At 53.9% G+C, this 12377-nt stretch overlaps 1 protein-coding gene across 2 annotated transcripts; it reads right to left on the bottom strand.

The window, feature by feature from the left end:
- Positions 1-4163: 4163 nt before the first annotated feature.
- On the bottom strand, positions 4164-11841 carry UPK3A (uroplakin 3A; the record flags this gene model as incomplete). Of its 2 annotated transcripts, XM_082636317.1 has the most annotated exons (6): positions 11774-11841; positions 10589-10744; positions 9429-9708; positions 7815-7897; positions 5999-6131; positions 4164-4323 (listed from the first exon to the last, which is right to left on the bottom strand). In XM_082636317.1, exons 1-6 carry the CDS (start codon positions 11823-11825, stop codon positions 4164-4166), a joined length of 864 nt encoding a protein of 287 aa, XP_082492443.1. In that variant the 5' UTR covers positions 11826-11841. The 2 variants fall into 2 exon arrangements, with proteins under 2 accessions (XP_082492443.1, XP_082492444.1); XM_082636318.1 differs by lacking the exons at positions 7815-7897; positions 9429-9708.
- Between the last annotated feature and the right edge of the window lie 536 nt (positions 11842-12377).

The following is a 12377-nucleotide window of genomic DNA, read 5'->3' as shown; positions in this document are numbered from 1 at the left end:
GACATGCTTTTGTGTGTGTGTTTACACTACTGTTTATTGAGCACCTACCACGTGCCACGTGCTAAACTCTCCATATGCATCTTACCGCACCGTCAGTCGTCCTATGCGGTAGGTATTATTATTCCCCTTTAACAGACTGAAAAACAGACACTGAAGACTTACAGTAACCAGGCCAAGCTGGAGGGTGGGCAACTGCTTGGAACCGCTGCAGGACATGCCTGGCTACAGAAAGGGCGTGGTGTTGGCAGAATGAGAAAAGGGACAGAGTCACAGGCGGGGCCCCGGGAGAGGAAAAAGACATCAGGGATGAGCGGACAATCCTTCCATCCTAGAAAGGAAGTTGTTGCTCTGTTCCCACGGAAAGACCCACATCATAACACAAAGATGCCCTGCACGGGTGTAAAGGCCTGAGGTATGCATATCGTATACCTCTGGACCACACCCTACGTAGGTAACACACACTACGCCCTGTGTGGCTTGTGGGATTTTAGTTCCCGGAGCAGGAATGGAACCGGAGCTGTCAGCAGCAAAAGCACGGAGTCCTAACCACTGGACCGCCAGGGAATTCCCCTACCTCCCCCCACATCAATTTCCTGTAGAAACTCCTGGTGCTGTACCTGTGTCTGGGCAGGCTGGCAGGTAGGACTGTGATGCCAGTGCTGGGCAGCCAGTAGGGCGTGTGTAGCTAGCAGGACGGCTTTGCTGGCAGGAGAAGGGAGGAGGGAAGCTTGGAGAAGTCTCTCTGGCCCTCCTTCTCCGCTGTTCCCTCTGCCCCCCACCCAGGCCCCAACTCAGGCCTCTTCACCCCTGGCCTGGAAGTTTGCAACAAGCCACTCTGAGGTCTCGGCTCACCAATCCAGGCCCCTGCTCCCCAGCAGCCATGATAAGGCTAGGGGGACCAGCATGAATACCTCCTAGGAGCTGAGGACACAGCAGGAAAATAGCCCCTGCCCTCATGGAGCTGACGGTGTAGAAGGGAAATGGGCAATAAACACATGTCACATGCCTAGGCCCATGCTCCTCAGCAAGAGAAGCCACTACAATGAGCAGCCCACGCACTGCAAGGAAAAGTAGCTCGCGCTCGCCACAACTAGAGAAAGCCCGCACACAGCAATGAAGATCTAATGCAGCCAAAAATTAATTAATTAATTAATTTAAAAAACCATAACCATTATTAAAATTTATAAAGAAAAAAACACACGTGTCAGGGCGTGGGGAGGCTATAAAGAAAAGGGAAGTTGGGTCAAGGACAGACACCACTATGAAAATAAAAGGGCAAAACACAGCCTGGGAGCAATTTGCAAAACACATATCTGACTAAGGACCCATCTAAAATATACTAAGAACTCAGGACTCAATAATAAAGAACAACCCAGTTTTTAAAAACTGAGCAAAATATTTGAACACGTTTCATCAAGGAAAATATATGAACGACAAATAAGGACCTGAAAAGGTGTTCAACATTATTATGGGGAAATGCAAATCAAAACTACTACACACCACCAGAATGGCCAGCATTTAAAAGCCTGACCACACCAAGTGTTGCAGAAGATGTGGAGGAACTGGAACTCTCACACTGTGAGTGGGAATGTGAAGGCATACAACCACTACACACCTATCAGAATGGCTAAAATAAAAAATAGTATTGTACTTCCCTGGTGGCGCAGTGGTTAAGAATCTGCCACGGGTTCGAGCCCTGGTCTGGGACGATCCCACATGCGGTGGAGCAACTAAGCCCATGCACCACAGCTACTGAGCCTGCGCTCTAGAGCATGTGCTCTGCAACAAGAGAAGCCACCACAGTGAGAAGCCCGAGCACTGCAACGAAGAGTAGCCCCCGCTCGCTGCAACTAGAGAAAGCCTGCGTGCAGCAACAAAGACCCCAAACAGCCAAAAATAAATTAAAAAAAAAAAAGGAAACATGCACTTCCCATGCAACCCAGCAATAGCACTCAGGTGTTCACCCCAGAAAAATTAAAATTACGTTCATGTTAAAACCTCACATAAATGTTCACAGCAGCTGTATTCATAACAGCTAAAAACTGAAAACAGCTCAAATGTCCTTCAGTGGGAGAACAGATACACAAACTGTGGTCCATTTACATCACGGGACACTTACTCAGCAATAAAAAGGAATGCACTGTCGATACCTGCAACAACTTGGATGGGCCCCAAGGGAACTACGCTGCCAGAAAAAAAAAAATCTCAAAAGGTTATATGTTGAGAAAAGTTGAGAAAATCACCTCCTCCTCCAGGAAGCCCTCCTGGCTATGCCAGGCCTGGTTGAGTGGGGAGGGGAATCCTACCTCTGATTCTTACAGCACTTCTACACTGACCTGTGTGTCAAAGGCCAGACCATGCTCTGTCCAGGGTTCTGCTCTGACAATTCCTCTGTGCATTTCTATTCTGATCGGATGGGTGGCTCCAAGTTTTCCCAAGCCTGGAGCTCAGGGCTTGGTTGGATTTAACTGAATGACATCACCTTGTGATTGATTAGATCTCAGAAAAAATCACCTATTTTGGAGCAACCTTCACAAACATTCTGACTCTCTTTGCACAGATGAGGTCAGAGGAGCCCAGAGAGGGTACTTCCTTGCCCCAAGTCACACAGCATGTCTACAGTGATCAGCTCATTGATGAACCATGATTGAGATAGGAGGGAAGGTGAAGCAGCATCTGTGTGGAGGTGGAAAGCTCAGCTCTGAAGGCCCTGCCAGCTCAGTCATGGAAGGAGAGGATCCTTCAGAATCTGAGAAGTGAGCTAGAAAAATTGCTTCTGTGGGTATTTATAATTAGAAGTTTCTGTGAAGCTTGAGTCCAGCCCAGAATCCATGAGCCAAGCCCAGCCTCTCCCACCCACCCCCGCCCACCAGCTTGGGTTATTCTGCAGACTGGATAGAACTGACTGGAAGCTGGCCAAGGCTTGGCTTCTGCCTTCGAATCCAAGCTCACCCCCCAACCCCATGCTGCCCAAAGATGAAGGTTTATCCTCCTCTCCCCTGTGCTGCACAGAAGGGGCCTGAATGCCATTCCAAAGGGGCCAAAGGCCTCCTGCCTTGTCAGCTATGGCCCCCTCTGGTGCATCTGGACATGTCTCAGCATCCGTGATCTGGTACCCTGAGAGCATCCCATCAGCCTACTGGGGCTCTTCCTCACAGCTGTCAGGTAGCGTTCTTTCTTTAACCAACCCTGCTCTGACAAACCTCTTCTTTTTTTTTTGGTCACGCCGCTTGGCATGTGGCATGTAGTTCCCCAGCCAGGGATCAAACCTGCGCCCCCTGCACTGGGAGCACGGAGTCTTAACCACTGGACCGCTGGGGAAGTCCCCTGACAAACCTCTTCTTCTTTCAGTGATGGGAAGTGGGACTGACTTGTTTTGCACATCCCAGAAAGGAAAGCAGTCTTGCCACCTGGCTCAGAAGACATAATTGAGTTATCTGAGTGGAGACTCACAGACCCAGGACTGGGAGACCCCGTCTGCCCCCAGGAGGACTTGGTGTCCCTCCCCTGTGTCCTGCAGCCTCTTCTGCCTGCCTGTGGTGGGGTCCTCAGAGAAAGCTATGAAGGGACCCAGAAGTGCATGACCCTGAAATTAACTGTTTACATCAGCCCATTTTACAGATGAGGAAACTGAGACCCAAAGAGAAAGTGCTGACTACAGTGTTGGTGGGGGGGCAGGACGAGCTGCCAGCAGAGCCATACCCTGGGCCCAGATCAGCTTCTGGTACCTCACACCCAGCAACCCCCAAAACAGCATCTAATAATCCCTAAAGCTCACGCGAAGCCCTCAGGGGAGGTGCTGATTTCCCATCTTCCGGAGGAGCCTGAGACTCAGACAACCCCGGTACTCTAACAGCCCTGATTTCCTTACCCTCTCCACCTTCACTTTGACTGAAAATTAGCCCCCTGCCCCCGCCCTCCAGAGAAACAATGCAAACCCTCAAAATGACAACTCATTCATTCATTCAGCATCTCACTCATTCATTCTGTAAGTCTTTATTGAACTCAAAATCTTGGGAAGATTTTATTAAGTGCTTTCCTGCAATTGGACCAACAGCCCCTGTGTTTGCCTTGGTTGGGGTCAGGGTGTGAACATGGCCCCCCGCAGACCCCTGAGCAAGCCCCTCGGGGAGACTGTGGCCACCCAGAAGTAGCATCCAGGCTCAGTCCTGGAGCTTGCTGGCATACACCTCGGCCCTGTCCAGGGGCGGCCCCCGGTTCACAGACGTGTACGAGGGCTCCAAGGTCCCCAGGGACTTGGGGACGGCCTCCTGCGTGATCTGGGAGTCATGGGCTGTTTCTCCGTCAGCACTGCCCACGTCCCTGATGGAGGAGATGAACAGAGCCGGGGTTAGGGGCGCAGAGCAAACCCCAACCCCTCAGCTGGTCAGGGACCTTTCTACTTAGACATTGCTTTCACAGAGGTCACCTTAGGCCTTCATTCAATAGACCAATCTTTCCAGAGCACTTACTGTGTGCCAGGCCCTGGGATAAGAAAAGTGTCACCCTTTTGGAGTTGTGTGAACAATTTACAGGTCTTACCGTGAGCTGGACAAATGTCCCCAAAGAGCTAAGATTATATGGGGAGACAGACCACAGCACAGAATGACCAGACAGAGTGGACGAGTCCACTGGAGGGCTTCCTGGAGGAGGGGGCAGTTAATCTGGCCTTAAAGGAGGAGAGTGGAGGCACAGAAAGGTATTCCAGGCATTTGATAGGAAGGACTAGGGAGTGTCTGGGGAAAGAGTGGGAAGTTGGGTGCAGCTGGAGCTGGGGTGGGGACGGTAGGAGGGACGAATGGAAGAGCCCAGCTAAAATCAGATAACAGGACCTTGGTGCCAGATCAGGGTGCTGCCCAAAGGGAGGGAGGGACATCACCACATCCCGACTGCTCCCAGGTCTGGCCAGACAGACCAGTCTCTTGGTGGCTAATCTCATCTATTATCTGTGTTTTTAACTTAAATGTCAGAGGGCAATCTGATTTCCAAGTTCACTGACCACTCCCTACTCCATCCTTCACCCACCCCACGTCTCTTCCTGCCTGGCTAATCTCTACCTTTCCACGTAATTTCACCTACTCCAAGGAGCTTTTCCATCCACTCTCTCCACCCGTGCTGGGACAGGCACCCCCCCCGCCCCCCATCTTTAAAGCCGCCTGGGTCTCCTGCCTCTCTTGCGGAGATGCACACTGCATGTGAGTTTTCAGTTCACCCCAGTCCTGATAAAAATTTGTTCCTGCTGTTCCTTCCTCCAGGAAGCCCACCCTGATGCTCCAGGTAGGATCTGCCCTGCCCTCTTCTGGATTCTCATGGCACCTGCACCTGCGGCTGCCTTGATTCACCTCCTGCTCCATCCTCCCAGGATTAGTGGATTCCTGTCTTCCCACCAGGCAGTCCCATTAGCTGCTCCAGACACCCCATGGGACACCTCCAGTCCTGATCTAAATAGACGCACATCAGAGTTGGTAGTGGCGTCAGGAGACTCAGGAGCTCTGGTCCAGCCCTGTTTTACCTGGGGGTATGGCCCTGGGCCACCCTTCCCCCCTCAGGCCTCAGTTTCCCCATCTGTACTGCAAGTGAGTGAATTATAATGACAACAGAAGCTAATACCCATTTAGTACGTAGGTACTGCCCTGAGGACTCTATAGGGAATATTTCACTTAACCCTCGAAACTCCATGGGGCAGATAATATTGATTAGAATCTCCATTTTCCAGAAGAGGAAACTGAGGCATAGAAGGATAAGATACTTGCCCAAGACGCACAGCTGTGTCAGAGCTAGGATCTGCCCACAAAGCCCCAGTGCTCAGCAACCCCCTACCCAGCTGAAGACTTGACCTTGGACACACCAGGACCCTGCTCCCCTCTCACTAGACCCCACCCCACCCAGGGTGGAAGGCAGCTCTCTTGCTCCCGGGCTCTCCCCACCTCAGAAGACCCTCCTGGTGGAGTGTGTCCCCAAGCCCTGTCCGCGCCCCCCGCAACTGGTGGGTACTCACACGAGGCTGAGGACAATGGCGCCAGCAAAGCCAATGAGCAAGAAGAAGGGCAGGGAGCCCAGGATGGATGTGATGACAATCATGCCCCCACTCCGCCGGCCCGGCCATGTGTCGATCGCCGAGTACGGAGCGACTGTGGGATGCAGGCTGGTTACTCTCCAGATGCTGCACCCCCCAGCCTCCTCCCAGGGACGCACAGGGGGCCCCCTACCCTGGAAGCCTAAAATCTCAGGGATGAAGCAAGGACCCGGGTCAGTGCCTCTCCCTGGGTTTCAGGTGTAATTATCTGACTTGCTACCGCATCCCACTCCCCAACTTTCTCTTGCGTGTGTCTGCTCTCACCCTCTTTTAACCGTCTTTTTGAATAATTTTAAATTATGAACTGACTCAAGTCTTCCGAGACGGATGGGATACAGATTATAAACAAAATAAAGGTGGAGCAAAGGTCCCCAGTCTAACGGAGTCAGGAGCACTGTGCCCTCCCTCTGCTCTGGCCAGTGTCACCCTTTTGGAACTAAGTGGACAGACCATTTATAGGTCCTACTGTGAGCTGGCCACTTTTCTTCCAGTGTCTCCTGTAAATCTCATGAGACCCCCATTCTGCAGATTGCTCCCTGCAGCTCAGGGAGATTGAGTTCCTGTTCAAGGACACTCAGACTCCAGTCTCAAGCCTGTAGGTCTGTCTCCCTGCCCCAAGAGAGCTGGGCCTGGTGCTTTTATCTGGATTACCCAAAGGAACCCTGCTGGAGAAGCAGAGCAAGGATTCTTCTTCCCACTTTTCAGATGGGAAAACTGAGGTCCCACACAGCAGTGAGGCTCAGATGCTGGGCTTGAACTTGGGACTCTCGGTCCCAGGGCAGTGCTGTTTCAGTGGGACCACAAAGCATGGGCGTGCCATTGGAGGGGTGAGCAGGGACAGAGAGTAGGAAGGAGCCCCCAGCCACATGCATGCCTACCCAGCGACACCCTCACTAGCCGTGTGACCTCAGGCAAACTCACAGAGCCCTAACTGGCCCATTAGATTACCATGGGTGGCAGGGGAATTGTTTTTTTTCGCTGTGCCCTGCAGCTTGTGGGATCTTAGCCCCCCCACCAGGGATTGAACCCAGGACAGCTGAAGTGAAAGTGCGGAGTCTGGACTGCCAGAGAATTCCCAGGGAGTTCTAAAGTTAGGGTCACAGGTCGTCAAAATTATCGTAGGAAATCTCTTCTGTTGCCCCTAAGGTTCAGCAGACATGATTTGGTGTGTATAAACCTGGGATCTGTGTTGAGAACTCAGATGGAGGCTTGAGGGGGAAAGGGCAGGACGACCAGCAGATGCCTGGGCCTGCAAGACCCCCCATTTCAGAAAAACCATAGGAGAATGGCGCCCCTGCTGCCTCCAGGGCTCATGCCCCTGTGGCTACGATGCCTCTGGAACCACCTTACAGAATAATTATGTTGTCCTTGTGAGGGCTCAACAAAGGGGCTCGTTAGGGTCTAAATGCAGGATAAACGCTAAGCATTTGGAGGCAAATGCACCATCAGGGCTGGAAATGCCAGCTGACTCTGCCTTCAGTTACACCCATCCAGGCAGCCAGCCCAAATACCTGCAAATCCTCCACCTTCCTCTGTCATGGCACCTGGTCCTTGAGGAAGGGAGGGAGGGAGGGAGGGAGAGAGGGAGGATGAAGTCTTGGGTTAAACTATTTTAAGATGCATTTTCCTCATAACCCAATAACCTGCCTGTATCTGGAGAGACTTTTCCAAGTGACAGCACGAGTGTGCTTCCCTGGGTTCCCTTGAGGACCACTCCCAGCTCACTTCCACCACTTACGTCGGTTGGTGCGGATGGGGTCCGACCACAGGGTCTGGTCCTGTACCAAGCCTGTGGACATATTGACCAGGACGTACTTGAATCTGGAAGGAAATGGAGCAGGGATGACTTCTCTCCATCCTGTGAGCCTCAGCCACAGGGAGGGGGTGGGACCGGGGCAGAGGTGGGACTCTTAGGAGATGGAGATCTAGGTGGCCCCAGTGTGTGTGTGGGGGGGGCTCTGGCAACAGGATGCTGCTGGACTTTGCATTAGCAGCACGTTTGCCCACGTGTTTCCACAGCACAGATGCCACCTCATCCACAAAACCGTCGGAGCCTAGGCTCTCCCTCTGGGAGCCCCTCTGTTTCTCTGCCGTATATATTGTGCATGTAGCAGATTTGCTGAGTATTGACCCGTCTGTCCTTCTTGCATTTTTGCCTTCCTCTATTCCCAGCCTGGTCCTTGGTCTCACAGAAGTGACATAAAAAAAAAAAAAAGGAATAATATCCATGTGCAACCCCGATGCCCTGTGATAAAGGATAACTTCATATGCAGAAAATCCCAATCAAGTGTTACAAAACATAAAGGAAGATCAGGTGACACAGTACAGAATACGCATGGCCTACTTTAGGTCTTCTTCACCCTCAGTTAAGAATGATGGATGTTCTGAGATCAAATAAATCAACAGCCTCTAGTTTGACACTTAAAAAAAAATGAAGACCCTTAAAATCTTTGTAGCATCCAGTGTTTTGCTTAATCCCTGCTTCTCTAGGTTTGAAGATGAGAATTCCAGAGGCTGGGAGGTGTGCCCTATGTCCCCTAGGTAGGGTGGGCTCAAGTAGGAGGGAGAGGTTTTCCCACGTTAAGAACAAGGTCAGAGGTAAGGGTTGAGGGTGGGGGAGAAGACAGCCAGGACTCAGGTCCTGCCCAGTGGCCGAGGCCAGAGGAGGGCTGAGCCCTGTGAGAGGATGGAGGTAAGGGATGTCCTGGGCCCCAGATGTGGCCTAGAGGGTACAGAGACCCAAACCTAGGTGTCTCCATGGTAACAGGGGTGAGTGTAATCAAGGCTGGGCACTGGGTAAGTCTCCTGGCCCTGGGTCAGGGCTGAGCCCCCAGCTTGGCACAGAGAAGATGCTCAGGAAATACGCGTGAAAATGAGTCGCTGTGCGCTCCCTGCAGCGCACCCTTTCATGGGTGGGCCACGAAAGGGTGTGCTGCAGGGAGGCGGGAGAAGTCTTTGCGCTGAGCCCCAGCTTTTCTCGAGGTGACCCCCTTCCCTCTCTGGACCACAGCTCCTTCCCTGTCAAACGAACTGCCACATGGGTGATGGGCCAGGACCAGGTGCATAACTTGTAGGGCCCAGTGTAAAAAGGAAAATGCGGCCTCTAGTTTAAAAGTTAAGAATTTCAAGATGGCAGTGGCAGAGCATTAAGCCAAGAGGGGGTCCTTCTGAGCGCAGGGCCCTGTGCACGGTCACGAGCCCAGGAAGCCAGGAATCCTTTATGGCAACCGGGACGGTCCTGGCATGTGGTAAGCTCCGGAGAAATGTGGCTTCTCACACTTCACTGGCTCTAGGTCGCCCCACGTCGGGGCTGGGGCACACCTGCCCCTCTCCCGCAGCCGTTCACACCCACCTGTATTCCGTGGCTGCTGACAGGGGTGGGTTGCAGAGGCCCCAGAAGTTGGGGTCAGACAGGCAGGTCCCATTGGTGCCCACCCTGACCAGGTATGCGTTCAGGATCTCCGAGGCCCGGGACACATCCCTGACAGCATCCAAGCTGGGCAGGTCGCTGCAGGGGGTCAGGTCAAAGGCTGCCGCCTTGTAGGGGCCTGTCCTCCCTCCTTCTGTCTGCTGGAACGTCGAGCTGAGTGGGGCCTTGGTGCTGTCCTGCACAGAAGCGTTCCTGGAGCTGGCTGTAGAGGCAGTGCCGGGAGTGAGGTTCCTGGCCACCCCAGCTTAGTCACTCACTCAGTCATTCAACAAACGTCCCTAAGCATCCTCTCTGCGCCAGCGCTGTACTGGGCCCTGGGGTCTCTTCCTTACTTGCTGGGTGATCTTGGACCACTCACTTTACCTCTCTAGACCCTCTGTGAAATGGGAGGAAAATACCTCGCAGGGCCTGCAGATTGGGATTGGGAACAGGTAGGCAGTCAATACTTGTTTGCTGTAGTATAAAATGATGACCCCAGAGGAGCTGCTGTAAATGGCTGCTGGCTGGAAACGTAAGAGGTTGTCATCGGGTCCCCACTCTCAGATCCCAGGGTTGCTGCCAATGAACAGGTCGGGGCTGGCCCAGAGCCAGCAAGTCCGAATGCGTGGCTTCCGTCCCAAACACCGATCTTGAACTACCGCGGGAAGCCTTGGGCAGGACTTGAGCTTGGGGACCAGAGAATCTGATCTGCTCTCCAGCTCCGGGAGCTCCCATGAGTTGCTCAGCCTCTCTGAGCCCCGATTATTTGCCCCTGTGATGAGCATCCTAACAGTTACCTTGCAGGCAGATTGTAACTATTAGCTCAAAGGTGTGCGAAGCACGAAGCACAATGTAAGTACACAGTGATTGATGCTGTTATTATTTCCCCCACTAGACTGGATGTCCCTCTAGGGCAGATGCACGTCTGTGACCGCAATCATCCAGCCCAGGGCTGGCACAGAGCGGGCACCAGTGCATGTCAGCGAGGTGCATGGGTGGTTTAATTGCAGGGATGGAGCACCCCTCTACCTGTCTCCTTCCCTCCTGCCTGCAGACAGGTCAAAGACCCTTTCAGAGCAGCCCAGAGGAAGCAGGACCCTTACCCGAGTCGACCAGGACATAGAGGTACACCTCGTAGGTACCATGGAGGGCCGCTGGGCTGTCAAACATGCAGAGAGGCTTTTCCAAGGCCACGGTGGTGAGTGTGGGGTTGCTGGTGGCAAAGGTCACACTAGCCAGCTGGGGCTGGAGGTTCACACCTGGAGGAGCAATGAGGCCAGGAGCTGACCCCCAGCAGAACTGTCCACACCGACGGGCACGCTCTGAGCACGTGAACACACGCACACACACACACGCACACACACCCCTCTGCAGTTACTGAACATCTGCGGTGAGCCAGGCACTGGGTTTCACTCTCCCTGTGGACCATCTCAGGAACTTGTTTCAGACATGGGCAGCATCCCCATCCCCACCCAGCCATCCTGACCAGAACCAGGAAATCCAGCTGAACTACTTCTCTCTCGCTCCCCCCAACAGACATTCAGTCACCAAGAACCCCATTGCTCCTCCTATGCATCTCTCCACCCCGTCAGCCCGGTCTGAGTCCACCCTCTTCACCTGGACCCCAGGAAACAGCCCTCCCCGATCCTCTGCACTCTATCGTGCAAATCTGACTGCGTCCCTCTCCTGCTGGGCCCCTTCCTGGCTCCCCACTGCCCTCCAACACGGTCCAGCCTCTCTGGAGGGGCAGTGAGGTCCTGAAGCTCTGGGCCTTGCCTCGTGGGTCTCCAGCCTCCCCTCCATGCACACTCCCTGACCTCATGCTCCGGTCACACCGATGGACAATGGGTGGGAGGTTCCCAGGATAGACAATGCCACCCCCCTCCTCCCTGAACTTGCCCATGCTGCCCCTTCACATGAAATATCGCTCCGTGTCCTGAGTCCAAGCATCACCATGAGCCTAGTCCAGGCCCTTCTCTGCTCTCCCACAGCCCCCTGTGTGTCTCTTGTAGCACCCAGCACAGAGCCCTCGAATACCCATCAGAAGCAGCTTATTAATCAACATTGGCTATTATTATTAATATCTGGGTCCCCAGAGCCTGCACAGGGCCTGGCACAGAGCAGGCATCTGTGCCCATTCCTGGAGGGAATAAGTTCCCATTCCTGATGCCACTTCCCAACCAGACTCCTCTGGGGACCCTTCAGGAGGATCAGGGTGCAGGACACGCCCCGGGACACAGCTGCCCGCCCTCCCCGGGCACAGCCCCCTCCTCTCATCCGCCGTTTACCTGAGCCAAGTCGCAGGCAGCCGAGGGCCAGCAGGACCCAGAGCGGAGGCATAGCCCGAGAGAAGCTGCGACAGGGCGGGCGGTCCTGGGGGCGAGCATGCACCGCGCCTCTCCCGCCGCGCGCACCTGTCCGCCCTGGGCCCCGGGCGCGCCCCGCCCCCGCCGCAGCCAGCCAATCTTCCGCCTCCTCGCAGGATATTTGCATAAACCCCGCCCCGGGCTCCCCCGGACCGCGAGGTGCTCAGGGCACAAATCCATCCCCGCCGGACCTTCCCCGTCCCCTGACCGAAGCTCCTACTGTGTGCTGAGGCTGGAGCGGCGCTTTCAGGGCGTCTCTTGCCTAATGAGACCTTGGGGGCAAACCACTCCCTCTTTGAGCCTTAGTTTCCACACTGTAAAGTGAGGACGCTGATTCCTTTATGGAATTCTATTTATGGAAACCCTACTACGTGCCACTCACTGGGCTCTTGTGAAGATGAAACGGGTTAACGGGTGAAAGTGGTGTCATGGAAAACCTCGAAGTCCTGGGTCTCTGAGCTGTCTGAAGACCCCTGGTGTGGCCCTTCAGTTCACAGGCGCAAGGCCAAGGCCCTGGGAGGCCAGG

The sequence above is a fragment of the Mesoplodon mirus genome (genome assembly GCF_964341445.2).
Source record: "Mesoplodon mirus genome assembly, chromosome: 11".
NCBI classification, from domain to species: domain Eukaryota; kingdom Metazoa; phylum Chordata; class Mammalia; order Artiodactyla; family Ziphiidae; genus Mesoplodon; species Mesoplodon mirus.
The sequence above is the reverse complement of the archived record's forward strand: the minus strand, read 5'-3'. Positions and strand labels throughout refer to the sequence as shown.